Below are 16,961 nucleotides of genomic sequence, written 5' to 3' on the forward strand. Positions count from 1 at the left end.
ATAGGAAAAAAAATAGTATATGTTACATGAATCAACAACAATATTTTCTTTACCAACCTTTCTTTTTAGGATGACAATAAAATATATAATTTTCATATATAATAAGTTGTAAAATCTTATTTTTTTATAAAAAATCAAGATATGAGAAGAGATAAGAAGAAGTGAATAAAAAAATTTATTTATCTTTATACTAAGAGTACCGATATTTTGAAAAGGGCAGAGTGATAATTGATTCTGAAAAGGCTTTCAATTTCAAATTTCTCAAATATGTGTGAAACGTTGACGGTGGAGACGTAGTTGGACGGTGACGGCAGCCAGCGACGTTGATGACGGCGAGGAACGACAACCACGTTGTAGTGCGAATGAGCGGTGGTGTGCGTTGTCTGCGATAGGATTCGGTGGTGTGCGAAAGGTGCGCAAAAGGTGTGCGAGGAAGGAGGAAGGTAAGTATCTGTATTTGTGTTTTTCTGGCATTTTGATTTTTAGGGTTTGATTTTTTTATTTAGGATTTTTCTGTATCTCAAGAATCAAATGCATCAGAGTTGTTTAGGTTTGTGACCTTAAACCTAACAAATGTTCTATAGATACCAATTTGTTCATATAAGTTAAATTCATTCTTTGGTTGCAGGTTGTAATGAAGGAAGTGTTTTATATGACATAGAAGAGAACCTTTATCATTTTTGGTGCATCACAACTCCTCACTATATGTATTGATAATATTTGTTGTACTTTTAAGTTACAAATCAATTTCATGTCTTCTTTGTTTGAATAGATGGTTATATAAAAATCATTCTTGCACCATTTGGCTGTACCTTGGGTATTGAACAAAATGATAACCATGATGTCTTCAAAATACAATCATTTTAAATTTGTTGCATTCAAATTCGTTGAATTGAATGAGAATTAGGTTGGTCATAAAATTATTGTAATCCCCTCCCCTGCACTGCATGCATGCAGTTGCAGTGAGAAAAAACAACATGAAAGCCATGCAAAAAGTTATTCACGGGTCCTCACTTATAACACATGGGTCCCCACTTTTAGTATAAGGGTTTCTATGACCACCACATAATCGTAAAACCCACCCAATTAACATTCATACACTCCAACTATGTTTCACTTACACACAACATTCAGTTCCACTTCCAGGAATACAGAAACAAAATTGAAAACAATGATCATGCAGAAAGTTATTCACGAGTCCCCACTTATTAACACATGTGTCCCCACTTACAGTATAAGGGTTTCTATGACCACCACATCATCATAAAACCCACCCAATTAAAATTCATACACTCCAACTATGTTTCATTTACACACAAAATTCAGTTCCACTTCCAAGAATACAAAAACAAAATTGAAAACAATGACCATGCAGAAAGTTATTCACGGGTCCCCACTTATTAAGACATGGGTCCCCACTTACAGTATAAGGGTTTCTATGACCACCACATCATCGTAAAACCCACACAATTAACATTCATACACTCCAACTATGTCTCACATACACACAACATTCAATTCCACTTCCAGGAATACAAAAACAAAATTGAAAACCATGACCATGCAGGAAGTTATTCACGGGTCCCCACTTATTAACACATGGGTCCCCACTTACAGTATAAGGGTTTCTATGACCACCACATCATCGTAAAACCCACCCAATTAACATTCATACACTCCAACTATGTCTCACTTACACACAAAATTCAGTTCCACTTCCAGAAATACAAAAACAAAATTGAAAACAATGACCATGCAGAAAGTTATTCATGGGTCCCCACTTATTAACACATGGGTCCCCACTTACAGTATAAGGGTTTCTATGACCACCACATCATCGTAAAACCCACCCAATTAACATTCATACACTCCAACTATGTCTCACTTACACACAACATTCAGTTCCACTTCCAGGAATTCAAAAAAAAAAAAAATTGAAAACAATGACCATGCAAAAAGTTGTTCTTGGGTCACCACTTATTAACACATAGGTCTCCACTCACAGTATAAGGTTTCCTACGACCACCACATCATGCTAAGACTGACCTACTATGTGTCAGTTACACACATCATTCACTTACACTTCCAGGAATCCAAAAAAGAATAATTGAACACAATGACCATACTTAAAGTTATTCATGGGTCCCCACTTATTAACACATAGGTCCTTAGTTACACTTATTAACACATAGGTCCCCAAAAGAAAACAGTATCAGTTAATTTATTAACAAAGACCTTCACATTCTTGTGCTCCAATGACAAATTTCTGCCCAAAATATGATATAAAACAATACTTGAACTAAATAAGTTAAATGAAATTGAGAATGCTTCCAATCATGAAATAAAAGTATCTACGTTGTTCATATCAGCTCATAATAACTAACATTTTTTTGTTACAATTGAAAGTGTACAATTACATTCAAAATAAGTCCAATAAAAATCAACGACAATCTACTTCCAAATCTGTCAATACGGCTTGTCGTTCAACGTTAGACTCATGCAGCACCCACGAAAATAGCATCTCTTGACGAAAGCGTAGGAGTTCCTTCTAAATAATATATCATGGAATCAGTTTGCAATCACCAAACTATAAATAAGATATTCCCTTATATGAGAATAAAGCATTCTCATAAAATGACATATAATCTGAACTGGACCATGAATTTTGTCCCCCATTAGTTTGCAACAACAAACTCTATTATTAGTATTAACGAAAACTTAAAAGAAATAAAAATGAATTTAAATGAACACTAACCGCAAAAAACGGATTGAATGAAAAGCGATTCACCACTCCAAAATGAACAATTTGATTCATATTTAAGAAGCCAGTTACAAATAGCATAACCTACAAACACATTCAACATAACTAAGTAAATATTACAAGTAAATAGAACAACTACTACAATATGTAGATTTTTACCATGTTGTCAACTCTTGACCGCGACCTTAATGATTGCAAATTCAGCCTCATCAACGTGTTGTTTTGTATATCCACAATGACACTACATCAACATTTAACATCAACTCAATAATCAAGCAATAACAACAAATGAAGTAATGGCTACAATTATATGTACTTACTACAATTATATGTACTTACCGTTTCATGTCAAACTTGAATGCAAAAAATGTTTTATAAATTTTGGAAATATCCAAACTGCATGAGGTTGGACCAGCACAAGTTGCCCCATGAGAGGTTGGGTTGGCTCCACGCACAAATCCAACTGACCACTCGTTTTCTTTAACAAGCATTTGTTGGACCTCTTTAATTTATTTATCCAAATGATCAATTTTTAATTCGTTATCTACAACTTTCTTCTCAGAAAGTTTGTGCTGGTAAAGTAAGTCGTCCCACTCACTTTTACCACCACTACCTTCTCCAACACCCTCATCAGAATCTGCTAAGGCTTCTTTCAAAATTTGGATTCCTTCCTCTTCAACACTTACTGGTCAATCCCATACAATCTGAAAAAAAAAAAATTACTTTTGAGTTAATTAAAATTTTCTGCAATAACATGCACCAAAAACTTAACAAATCGCATCATGGTAAAACTCACCCAAATAACATTAATACACTCCAACTATGTGTCACTTACACACAAACTTCAGTTTCACTTACCGGAATGCAAAAAAACAAAATTGAAGACAATAACAAGAGAATAAGTAGTTGATGTCTATCCTTTCCCGTGACGTATGATAATCTGCAACTTTATTTCATTTGACTTTGAAGGCTTCATTCATCGATTTGGTAAAGGAAGCAATTTCACTTAACATTAATTTCTACTGATAAAGTTATTCATTGGGATTAGAATTAAATCAATGAATTAGAACCGATTTTCATATTACAACTTTTGGGTCTTTCAAGGGGATTCTCTGGGAGGTACAACACTGATGAATCATGAGCCAACCATACCAGAAATTATTATTTAAAATCCAAATTTTAAGAGAACGGGTTCGTCTTTCTTATGTTAGAGAGACGAATCAATATTTAAATATTTAGATAATGTTAAATTTTAATATTTGGTACTAAAATTCATAGTAGTCTCTCCACGATTTGAGCATATGAAATTCTAAGGGTTAAAGGAATAAATGTTTACTACCTAGATTGCATAAGATACACTTGATTTTGTAGTAGAATTGTTATGTCTCTTTGACACATGTGCATGTGCCTTCTTTAATGGTATTACTAATAAACATAGGTCCCTGCTCTGTCCTCGTATCAATATCTTTAACTGGAAGCAAAGGGAAAATATAAATTGGTCTTGTAGACTGGTTCAATACTTGTCTTGTACTCATTATTAGATATACATGTTCTTTTTCATTGACTACTGTCAACATTATTATTATTTGCTATAATCATCATTCAAGTTTTGTCAAGTAAGAGTTATAGGATGCTAGTGTTGGGAATTGGAAATTAGAAAAAGCATAAAAGGAAGAGAAAATAAGAGAAGCAGCAGTGATGCACAACCACAAGATTATGTACTTAGTTCCTCAAATTTTCTAATGTTGCTTTGTTGTTTCTCCAAGCCTTAACGTGTTTTCAATGTCTGCGACTTATGAATCATGGGTTCTAAGAGACCACTTGTGATCATGACACCATCAACAACACCAACAACTCTTTTGAGTTTGGGCTAAATCCATACGTGTTAGGTATGTCTCAAAAGGGTGCAGATTCTGAAGGACAATGCGTGTCTCAAAAGGAACATAGATGAGGATGTAAGGTTAGTGTACATAATGACCCTTTGAAAACCAATGAGACCTTTGTGCTTGCTGGAAACTCTATTCTTGAAGTGAGTTTGAGTGGTTCAGGATCCAAATCCATATTTGTTAGGTATGGCTCAAAGAGTGCATATTCGGAAGGGTTAAGGGTGTCTCAGAGGGAGTTCAGAGGTGAAGATGCAAGGCTAGTGTATGCAAACGACCCTTTGAAAACCAATGACACCTTTGTGTTTGCTGGAAATTATATCTGCACAAGCAAACATTCTTAGGAACCTTTTTGAACAGTTCCATAGGATTGCTTACGTCTAATTTCTCATAATTGCCATTCTCAATCAGCTTCCTCAACTTGTAGTGTTTGGAAGAGATATTTCCATCTTGCCACCAAGTATTTTCTGGTCTCATACCCACTCCTAGTTGACACCAACACTACAAAAAAATATGTTTATTAGGATGGGTCAAAAACAGACGCAATAGTGTAACTGTCATAGACTTAGTGTTAATAGAAATTTCGAAGTTAATGTGTTTGACGTAAAAATATTGGTGGGTGAGAACGACGCATTGATGTCTTTTCTGCGTAGGTCAAGCCTACAAGGAGGTGATGCAATTTTTAAACTAGCGTGGATTTAGTCTATGTGTTGTCCACACAAAATGATATTTATTTAAAGGAGCGTGCACTTAACCTTTGAGGTGACCACACATTTTTAAAGAAGTGTAGGTTTAGCCTACGTGAGTGTCACACACCACAATTTTTAAAGAAGCGTGGGCTTAGCTCATGTGAGTGTCACACATTTTTAAAGGAGTGTGGACTTAGACTACCACACAATTTTTAAATTAGTGAGTGTTAAGCCTTCATGTTGGCCACAAATAAGTGTGGTCTTAGCCTTCAAAATATATTTTATATTATTTGTTTAAAGAAGTGTAGGCTTAGCCTACAAGTTTGTCACACAAAGAAGCGTGAGCTTAACCTATACTTTCATAATCTCAAAAAATGGGCAGTCCAATTTTCAGTTTCTAGTTTAAAAAAAATTAAACTAAACATTTTTCATTTATTACTTTTTTAATTTTATTTTGTAAAAACTTATTTCTTTATTCATTAATAACTATTTTAAACATTAAAAAAATATTTTTTTAATGCATTCAAAAATATTTTTGTTAATATATTTAATTTTCTATTTTAAATTATTGGGCTTTGTTTGTTTGACCCAACTTTCCTTTTCTGTTTCAGCTTATACACCATGTATTTTACTCTCTAATATACAAGTGAATAAAAGTTTCTTTTATATTTATTTTTCTCTACAATTAGGGTTCATCAAAACCTCTCTTTCTTCATTACAATTACGTGCGATTACGTACGCTACATTAAAGCATCACATCAGACAAGGAATATTTATCTTCATTTACTGTAATATGGTATCAGAGCTCTTCGAATGAAGAGTTCTGCTGCGCTTCTCTCTGATTTTTATTTCCCTCTTTACTGTTCTTGGTTTTTTTTTTTTTCTATTCTCTTTCAAAATCTTGATTGGTTTTAAAAATCTTTTAGGCAATGTTTAATGAAAACCCTAGTCTTCATAGTCTTAATAGTAGTCACACTATTACTTGCAATTTTTGTGGTAAATATGGTCATACTAAGGCTGTTTGTTTTCGCAAAGTGGGTTTTCCTTCTGGTAATGTTAAAACCTCAAAGTTTTCTTTTACTAGAAAAGTCTGCACTTTTTGTAATCGTCTTGGCCACACTGTTGACACCTGTTATAAAAAGCATGAGTTCCCTCCTGGCTACAAATTCACCAATTGGACATCCCAAGCCAATAATATGATTACTACTGACACTTTTTCTGAGCTTTTTCCTAAAGAACAGGATGTAAAGGGGATTCAACTTACATCACAACAGTGCCAATTCCTTACCAACATTTTGCGTCAGCAAAACCTTGAGGATCCTGCCCTTCACACTCAAATTAATCAAGTCGGCACCATCTCTACGAATGAAATCCCCAATACTGAGCATTCTTCAACATGTAAGTTTCTCTCTTCACTATCTTCTATAAAAGAATCTTGGATTATTAATTCTGGTGCCACTGATCATGTTTGTCACAATTTGAACGTTTTTACTACTTATACTAAAATTAACCTGTCTTAATTAGTCTTCCAAATGGCCAAACTGTTTATGCCACATATTCTGGTTTAGTACGTTTTTCTGATCAGTTTTATTTGTCTGATGTGTTATACGTGCCTCATTTTCAATTGAACTTAATATTTGTTTCTAAACTCACACACCAACTTAAATGCACTTTAACTTTCACTTCAACCCACTGCATTATACAAGACAATCTCACTCAAGAGAGGATTGGTACAGTTAAAGCCACCGCTGGCTTGTACCTTGTCACTACCTTGCCTGCTTCTAGTCATTCTAAACCACATTGTTTTGCTCCTTTTATTAATTGTAATATCACAGACAAAACACTATGGCATTATAGACTAGGACACCCTTCACATGAAAGATTACATGTCTTAAGCAAACAATACTCTTTTATTACTGTTGATACTCATCATGTATGTGACACTTGTAGTCGTGCAAAACAGAGAAAACTTCCTTTCAATTTAAGTAATACTATTACCTCTGCTATTTTTTATCTTGTACACTTTGATATTTGGGGACCATGTTCCATAATTTTTATGCAAGGTTTTCATTATTTCTTGACTATTGTTGATGATTACTCGCGTTATACTTGGGTTATTCTGCTGCATAACAAATCTGAAGTGCGTCAACACATCATTAACTTCACTGTTTTCGTTCAAAATCATTTCAAAACTAATATCAAAACGATTCGTACTGACAATGGTGTTAAGTTTGTTATGTCAAATTTTTATGCTTCAAAGGGAATTATATATAAAAAATCTTGTGTTGAAACACCACAACAAAATGGCATTGTAGAACGTAAACATCAACACATACTAAATGTAACCCGGGCTTTACTTTTTCAAGCAAATCTTCCTCCTATTTTTTGGGAATTTGCTGTAAATCATGTTGTTTTCTTAATAAATGCTATTCCTACTCCATTACTTGATAACATCATTCCTCATGAAAAGTTGTTTGGAAAACCATATGACATTTCCTTTCTAAAAGTGTTTGGTTGTCTCTGTTATGCTAGTACCATTACTGCACATAGGAAAAAATTAGATGATAGATCTATCAAAGGTATTTTTCTTGGCTTCCCGCAAAATACAAAAGGTTATATTATCTTAAATTTAAAGTTTCATAGCATAGAGATATCAAGACATGTAATCTTTCATGAAAACCACTTTCCATATAAATTGGACAGTGGCTTGCCTAAGGACCCTAACACTTTATCTCTCCTTATTTCTAATGCATATAATTCTGCTTTTGATTTTTTTTTTCTGATACTGCACCTTCTGTCGAGCCATGTGCCTCTACTCCTGCACCCAATATTGTTCCTCCACCAGCCTCATTATCCTATGATCTTCCAACAAATAGTGCCTCTGCTCCTGCATCCAACATTGCACCTCCATCAGAATTATCACCGCCTGCATCTCCAGGAAGCATCTCACCCCAATTTCCAAGAAGATCAGCTCGTCCTCACCGACAACCTGCCTATCTTGCAGATTTCCACACTGCAACCAACACTGTAAGTAGTAGATATCCTATTCATAATTACTTGTCTTACAATTCCTTATCTTCCAATTTTAGAAATGTTATTACCTCTATCAATTCTCATCCTGAACCTCGGACATATAATGAAGCCTCCAAACATGCTTCTTGGCAATCTGCCATGCAAGATGAGCTTCAAGCTCTTGCTACTAACAATACTTGGCAACTTACCCCTCTCCCTCCAGGAAAGAAAACTATTGGTTGTAAATGGGTATATATAAAATCAAATACCATTCTGATGGCACTGTTGAGCGCCACAAAGCTAGAGTTGTTGCCAAAGGGTTTACTCAACTTGAAGGACTTGATTTCTTAGACACTTTTGCACCTGTTGCTAAACTCACTACCCTCCGCCTTTTGCTTGCCATTGCCACTACCAAAAATTGGATTTTAAAACAACTTGATGTCAATAATGCATTTCTTCATGGTGATCTCCATGAAGAGATATACATGACCCCCCCACCTGGCCTCTCTCTTCCTTCTCCCCAGCATGTTTGCAAGCTTCAACGGTCTTTGTATGGCCTTCGTCAAGCTAGTCGCCAATGGTACGCCAAACTTTCTACTTTTCTTTTATCAAATAATTACTCTATTTCTGTTGCTGATCACTCTCTTTTTCTTAAATATAATAATGATAAACTCATTGTTATTCTTGTTTATGTTGATGACTTGCTCTTAACTGGTGATGACACGGAGGAAATCAATACAATTACTGCATCCCTTCACCATCACTTCAAGATAAAAAATTTAGGTAATCTCACTTACTTTTTGGGACTGGAAATTGCTCACAACAGTACTGGTCTTCATTTAAGTCAACGCAAGTATACTCTTGATCTCCTTCAAGAAACTGGCATGCTTGACTCTGCACCTGTGGCCACTCCTATGACTCACACCTCCCGTCTCTCTCCCGGCCAAGGCTCACCTCTCGATGCTGATGTCACTTCTCAATACAGAAGACTCCTTGGATGTCTAATTTACTTAACCAACACGCGACCAGACATCGCCTTCTCACGTCTTTTGCGTTACCTCAAGGGCACCCCTGGTGAAGGACTATATTTTTCTCACACTAGTTCACTTCACCTTTGTGGTTTTAGTGACTCTGACTGGGCAACATGTCCTACCACACGCAAATCTGTCACTGGCCTGACAAATATCTAGTCCCCAGCTTGAGGGGGGTGTTAATATATTTAATTTTCTATTTTAAATGTTTACTGTAATATTATTACGAAGTGGACTTTAAGTCTAACTCAACCCCATAAAACCGGCTCATGAGGTTGAGGTTTGCACCCACTTATATACAATGAAAGGCTCTAATCTCTAGTCGATGTGGGATCTCCAACACACCCCCCTCACGCCGAGACTACCAACTCGTGCGTGGGATTATATATTATGGGTGGTCCGATAGTGGCCCGATATCGGGTGGCACGATAGGTCCAACACAAACACTCGCTAGGATAGGCTCAAAATGGCTCTGATACCATATTACGAAGTGGACTTTAAGCCTAACTCAACCCCATAAAACCGACTCATGAGGTTGAGGTTTGCACCCACTTATATACAATGAAAGGCTCTAATCTCTAGTCGATGTGGGATCTCCAACAATTTTCCTTTTTACTTTTGAAATGGAGCTAGATAGGGAAATAAAAACAAAAGGGTGCTAGATAGGAAAATAAAAACAAAAAGATGCTAGATGGGGAAATAAAAATGTAAATAGTGTTATATGAGGAATTGAGTCTCAATGACATTAGTGCAAAAAGAGAGTTTTACGACATGTATAGAAACCAATTTAAGCAGGAGCATTGTCTACAAAAATGTGATGACAATTTTGAAAATAATATCAACATATAGACTACGGTTCTAAATATAATCATTGTTTATTTGAAAATAAAGTTTATAGACTACAATTTGATGGACAATTGTCGCCTATAATGATCACTATAGACTACGATTTTTTAGACAACTGTTGCACATACCTGTCTCTACCATATAAACTACTATTATTAAGTCATAATCGTTTTCTGTATCTTTTTTTATTTTCCACTACAAGCCTTTTCGTCTTCGTGCTTTCTTCTTTGATGCTCTCATTGTTGTCTTCATTGTGACCTCTCCTTGTTGTCATTGCTCTCATTCCTTGTAATGTGTCTTCCTTATTGTTTTTTATGTTGTTTTTTGTACTTTTTGTGCTTTCTTGATGAGTTGTTCTCCATTTTCAGTGTCGAATGACTGAGTTCTCAAGTTCGAAAGTAATGTTCGTGTTGTCTTTGCTACCCTGTTGTGTGTCACTGTTAAAGCTCTTGAGCTCCCCCACAACCTTTGGTCCTTTACCACAACCTCTGTCCACACTCTTAAGTTTCCACAATCCGAAGTCGTTCTCTCTCGAAACGTTCTTGACATTAAACTTTGTGGTTACTTCTTTATCTTCTTGAATTTCTTTTCTTGTCCCCACAGACGATACCAATTGTTGGGTTTTCAACAATAACAAAGAAAAAAAATAAGATCAAGATTAAAGAAAACATTTTAGGGTCACCTATAGTTGTGTGGTCGTTGTCTTTAATTAAAAACTATAGACGAACTGTGCATAGACTTTAAAATCGTCGTCTAAGACCTTTAAAAATTATTGTTTAAAGACATTTTTATAGTAGTGTGAATCTTTCTTGCCACTAACAGTGAAATTTAGTTCAAAGCCTTCAGTTATGATTGTCGTTTTGCCAGTGGGTACATAGTTTATCTCAATCATTCTCATATATCTTGGAAGTCAAAGAAACAATCAACTATCTCGAGAAGTTCTTCAGAAGTTGAGTATAGAGCTCTTTCTTCCACCACTTATGAAGTTCAAGGACTCATTTATCCCATACAAGATCTTCAAGTTTACCACACACAACCATATCTTTTGTATTATGATAATAAGTCCGCCACCCAAATTATTTCAAATCAAGCATTTCATGAATGCACAAAACATATAAAAAAAATTATTGCCACATTGTAGTAGATAAACTTCATCAAGACCTTATCAAGTTTCTACCCACATGTTCCACTCTCCAACAAGTTCACATCTAAACCAAAGTTTTTTTCCTTCTACTTTTCATAATCTTTGTTCTAAGCTAGGAATGCTTAACATGTACACTATCATGGGACTCTAAAAATTCTCAAAATTCAGCAGAAAAAATCAGAAAAATCCTCTTTACATGATTTGCTCAGTTCCTTGTTAGTTAGCTTAGCGCATTGTTCGTTATTTTGTTTTACTCATCGCTCTCCAACTTTCCTTGCTTGTGCTTAAGCGAAGTTTCCTATTATTTATGTTTTACATTTTTTGCTATATATTCTCTTAGGTTTTGTGTAACATGTTTTTAGTTTTCTCTCAATAATATTCATCTTTTGATGTTTTCTAGCTTTTTTTTTTGCTTTTGTTATCGTGTTCTTTTTTCCACATAGATCACATGTTCTTAGATACATGAAAGATCATCTTGATGAGTTGGATCTACACAAGGGTTCTTAAAAACTATGATATGATATCAAATTGCTCATCTTCTTTTCTTTTCTTTATCAGCAACTTACCTCAAATCTTAAACACAGACTAGTTGAAACGGAGCTACAATTTATTCTCTTATAACAGAAATTGTTGACATATTCTATCTTTCAGTAAATTACATTGACATTGAAGACTGTGAGTCAAAAATACGATTAAGAGTTGCAGCCAATCGAACTCCTCCTTGAGCTAAGCGCAAATTCACTATCGGATAACGAGATAAGAAGTATTCATCTGCAGAATGCATTTTCATGGTATAGTTAGAACAAAATAAGGTAAAAGAAATTTTTTCATGATTATCAAAATTCCCATGGCTTACCATCTAGTACTGAACCTTCAGAGGCACCTTCATAAGCCCATGCACACACATCTTCCGCACTTTCAGATGCATATCTAAAACATTAACCATGTTAATTAACAACATATAAGCATTCGTTCAAGTTTTAAAACAATTTGCTATCAAAATTTTAACGAAAAAAGAAAAGCAAATAAGTGATTCCTACAAATTATGTAAATACCAAATATGGTTTGAAAGAAAAAGAAATAAAAATAAAATAAAGTGTTAAAACTCTCGCATTAACCCGCAAAGATTTCAACTACCAATTACTTATATTTTAAGTTAGTCTCTTTTAGTCTTTTAGATACCAATCTAGAAATCATCTTATAAATTTTTATTAATAATATAAACCATTTTAGATATTAATAATTTTTTTAGTCTCTAAAAGAATATATAATTTAATTAATATAGTGACTAATTATTATTTTTTCTAAATTTAGTTGTTATGTGATTATTTTCTTGTAATATTTGGGTGAATCTCAAAAAATAAGATATTTTACTGTATATATAAATTAAAACAAAGATCATATTATCACATCGATTTCGTTAAAATAAATTAAACTTAAATTTAATTTCTAATAAGAATTTATTTTAGATAGAAGCAATATTCTTTAATATATGTTTGATAGATGATAGTAGTAATGGATTCTAAGAAGTAACATACATAGCTGGGCATGATATGGCATCGTTTCTGCAGTTCTCCCATTCTTCTACTTCATCAGCCCATGCTCTCTGTTCATTAGAAAAAAAAAACTAAAAAAAACAAACTTGAACAGACAAATCCTTAGGTTGAAGACAATAGAAGAACAACACAATACCGTAATGTTCTTTTGAATTGCATTAACTAAATCGTCAATATCGTCATAGAATCTTTCAACTTCTGTCTCAATAATGCTAACATCCCAAACCTGTATATGGTATATAAATAGTATATAATAGCAGAAACAGATGATATTGTTGTATGGTTGAAGAAAATTAGAACTTGACCTACATGGTGAAGATTATGCTTTCTTCTGTACCAGTGAACATTGATGTCATTGCCACCTCTGTCTGATGCATACCCACAATGTAGAGGCTGTTCATAAAGGATATTAAATACTAATAGTTTCATTGTTGGAGATACATTTAAAGATATGTCAAAACTTGATTAATTTTTTCTCTCTTTTTCATTATTGTGTTATGAGTTGAAACTTCAGATTCGACACCAAAGAATATGGGTGATCTAATTACTTGAATAAATAGGTATATATATATATATATATGCATGTACCTGATGGACGTCTCCCATAAAATGTGAAATGAATAGAAGAGACTGAGTGAGATTATCTGATACAAAACAAAATTGTTAGCGTGGTCGAAAATCATGTGGATATATACAACATTAGTTTCACACTTACATTTAGATTTGGTCTCACTGCCATACTCCAGAAGCTGGTTTGTGTAATTGCTGATAGCTGATACAACACATCGCCCTTTAATTCCACTTTTCTGGTCTACACAGTCCCCTGAATGTTCAGGAGCAGGTAAGTACTACATCAAATTTACTTTCTCAAATTCATAATAATTTAATATCCACTGAAAAAAATAAGTGATCACTTTTAGAAGTTTTTCTTATTAACTAAATAATGTGTTATTCGTTTTTACTATTCAAAACTTAAAATCTCACCTAATAAACTCAATAAATTGTCTCTAGATAAGTTTTAAATTACTCTGGTATCATATTAAGAGGTCAGACTGCTGGTAAATATCTTCTTTAACTGTTGGATTTCGTACTTGTTTTGAGGGTGTGATTCATTGTTGGGTTGATGTATTTGAGGACTCTTTATCTTGTTTTTTATATGTGATTTTGGGTATTGTCATGTAAGGTTTGGTGGATTCTTAGCTGGTGCAAGGAAACTTGTTTTTTTTTTTTATAAGGGTTGAGATGAACTTTAAATCTAATTTAACTTCATAAAACTGACCTATAAGATGAAGTTTTCACCCACTTATATACTATACTATGAAATATCATAATCTTTAATTAATTTAGATCTCCAATAGATAGAAGGAGTGAACATGAGTAGAGTGAAGAATAAGGAAGTTACTTGTGTTCTTGTAGTTGCAAGCGTTGTCAGGAGTATTTGCAAAGTGCAAAGCAGATGACCAAGGGAAGACCACCCTCAAACTATCAGCCCACGAACACTTGCTTGCCAAGTCATTGTTGGCAGATTTTGGCAACAGTTTCTTCACAGCTGCTGCAGCTGCAGTGCTCAGCCGAGCCTGCTCAAAATCAAAATCAAAGATAATAAGAAAGGAACGTGAATTGGAGTCACACTTGCAAGTTCAACCACATCAACTACCAGAAAATGTGTAGATATATATTTGAGCACACATATTTGGGTATTTGTCTATGCAGAATAAAACTCATAAGATATGACAACAAACCTAACTTGTGAGGTTAATTAAGAGAAAAAGCTTGACAAGGACATGCACCTGAGCAATCTTACAAACAATGGCATGTCCTTCTTCTCCCCAGGCATGGGTTTTTGGAAGCAAAACCACCAATGAGACTATGGCCACTAGCTGAACTACTCTATAACAACCCATTCTTCTCTACTCTTCAAAACTATGCAAAGTTTCAAACTTAGCCTGCTTCTCTAATACACTTATATATATAGTAATGGAAGTATCTTCATCAACACATCATTCTTGTACTAAATACCTATTCTCTTTTACTAAACTCTCCCATCAAACACTAATGAAATAACAATTTTTATTTTAAAATATAAAATAATTTAAAATGAATCACGTTTACAAGTAAAAGTATTTGTATTTTATTAAGTATGTGAAATGATTGAAGTGTGTAGATATAATATTTTTTTCTTAATATTGACATTGAACACAATTCTGAAAAAGAAATAAAGAGAGGAAAACAATACTTATATATAACTATATACGAATAAATTAAGATAAAATAAAAAATAATTACTTTTCATTTTAAAATAATAGTTTTTTTTAATTTTTATTAGAAACCCAACTTTTACGTTTAACTCATCATATAGGTCAAGTTTACATTATTACATGAAGATATCCAATCTACTTCAACATTCTCTACATTTGGAGCATAAAAATAGAAGAACAATCAATACTAGTATAAATTTAATAGTACCATAGTTTAACAAATCTCCTTGAAATAAATTTAGATTAAAAAATAGACTTTAAATAAGGTTTAATCAATGATAAATTTCTAACATTTTTATAAATAATATTCTTTTAAACCTTTTTTCCGAAACGTGATCTAGGTTAGGTAAACAAGACATTCGAGGAAGTGATTTTAGTATTATTTTTTTCCAATGGAATTCATGGTAGAATATTCCTTTGGCTTGTGGCATGATCCGTAATGTGCGGTAGCGTGTTATAAAAAAAATTGTGATCATTTAAATTATTTTATAATAAGGAGAATTTTTATATGTATAGTGTGCATTATAGAATTTTTTTTTTTGTACTTGTTTTTTAACATATGATTTTTTAAAGAAAAAGTTAATAGATATCAGCTTTTTATGTATTTGTCGAATCTATTTAATTTAAAAATAAATAATTTTATTTTTCATAAAATAATTTATCTACTTTTAAATAAATAAATATATTGAAAAATTATTATTATTTATTTTACCCAAAGTTATTCTATCTAGCATCCATGTAAGAAAATAACTTGCGTGATGCAGTTTCTTTGTGATTGTCTTAGACATTATCGTTGCTAACGTATAAAATATACTATCGTTTACTTTTAAGTGTGCACGTTTTATAAAACTTTAATGATTATTTGAATTATTTTAAGCCTACATATGAAGATAAACTCAATCTAATAGATGTTGCTGAAGTGAACACAATGGATTAGACAATATAATTCAATGAATTTAATGCCAAATAACTTTTGACTAAATCAAACACAACTAAACTTTTTATTTACTTTTGTTAAACTAGTTTTTATACACAGTCAACTTAAAACCTTGCTTTCGTATTAATTTTACTAAACATAATTTTTTTTATACAAGTACCTGTCTCATATTAAGCCTGTAGTTATTTTTTATTTGTACTAAAATATTTTAGTAATATAATTTTTTTTGAGAAATTTGAGAATAGAGATCCCAAAGGAATTTTTACTAATACTAATGATAAATTATTAGTTCTTATATTACTTTGGAAATTTTGAAGGAGAAAAATACTAGGAATGTCTATATTAATTAATCATAGCCAATTTACAACTATATGTATGATACTAATTAGATAATATATTGGTGGATCATTGTTATCTATTTATTTCTTAATTTCTTCATTTTTATACTACATGAGACTTCAATTTAGGATGATAATGGGTAGGAGAGAGTGTGAGATTTACCCTTGTGTTTAAGTTTAAAGTAAAAATTTATATTATCCTCGTATATCATTTCATGCTCAACTTGTATAAATTTATGTTTTCTAATTTATTTTATAATACACGTCATAATATTAAAATATAAAATTAAATATAATAAAAAATTAAATATAATAAAAAATAAGATAACTAATGAAATGTTTAGGAGAATAAAATTATAATATTTCTTATTCTCTCTTCTCACACTACAAAAAAAAAATCAAAATAACAATCAAATTTAGAGACAAAAAATAATTAGTCACTATATTAACTAAATTAGATACTATTTTAGAGACTGAATCATTATTTATATCTAAAATGATTTCTA

At 32.8% G+C, this 16,961-nt stretch overlaps 1 protein-coding gene across 2 annotated transcripts in view; it reads right to left on the minus strand.

Moving 5' to 3' along the window:
- The window catches only part of LOC137806277 (endonuclease 2-like), a 47,575-nt gene extending 32,622 nt beyond the window's left edge, over window positions 1-14,953 (minus strand). Inside the window, exons 1-9 of one of the 2 annotated variants that reach the window (XM_068606290.1) lie at window positions 14,713-14,953; window positions 14,325-14,499; window positions 13,638-13,745; window positions 13,511-13,566; window positions 13,232-13,315; window positions 13,059-13,148; window positions 12,905-12,972; window positions 12,223-12,296; window positions 11,953-12,137 (exon numbers count right to left, since the gene is read on the minus strand). In XM_068606290.1, coding sequence (XP_068462391.1) covers window positions 12,022-12,137; window positions 12,223-12,296; window positions 12,905-12,972; window positions 13,059-13,148; window positions 13,232-13,315; window positions 13,511-13,566; window positions 13,638-13,745; window positions 14,325-14,499; window positions 14,713-14,826 — 885 coding nt within the window. In that variant the 5' untranslated portion in view covers window positions 14,827-14,953 and the 3' untranslated portion in view covers window positions 11,953-12,021. Of the gene's footprint in view, window positions 1-11,952; window positions 12,138-12,222; window positions 12,297-12,904; window positions 12,973-13,058; window positions 13,149-13,231; window positions 13,316-13,510; window positions 13,567-13,637; window positions 13,746-14,324; window positions 14,500-14,712 lie in introns of those variants that run through there. The other variant, XM_068606291.1, reaches the window with a different exon arrangement.
- Window positions 14,954-16,961: the final 2,008 nt, after the last annotated feature.

This window comes from Phaseolus vulgaris, chromosome 3 (assembly GCF_000499845.2).
Source record: "Phaseolus vulgaris cultivar G19833 chromosome 3, P. vulgaris v2.0, whole genome shotgun sequence".
NCBI classification, from domain to species: domain Eukaryota; kingdom Viridiplantae; phylum Streptophyta; class Magnoliopsida; order Fabales; family Fabaceae; genus Phaseolus; species Phaseolus vulgaris.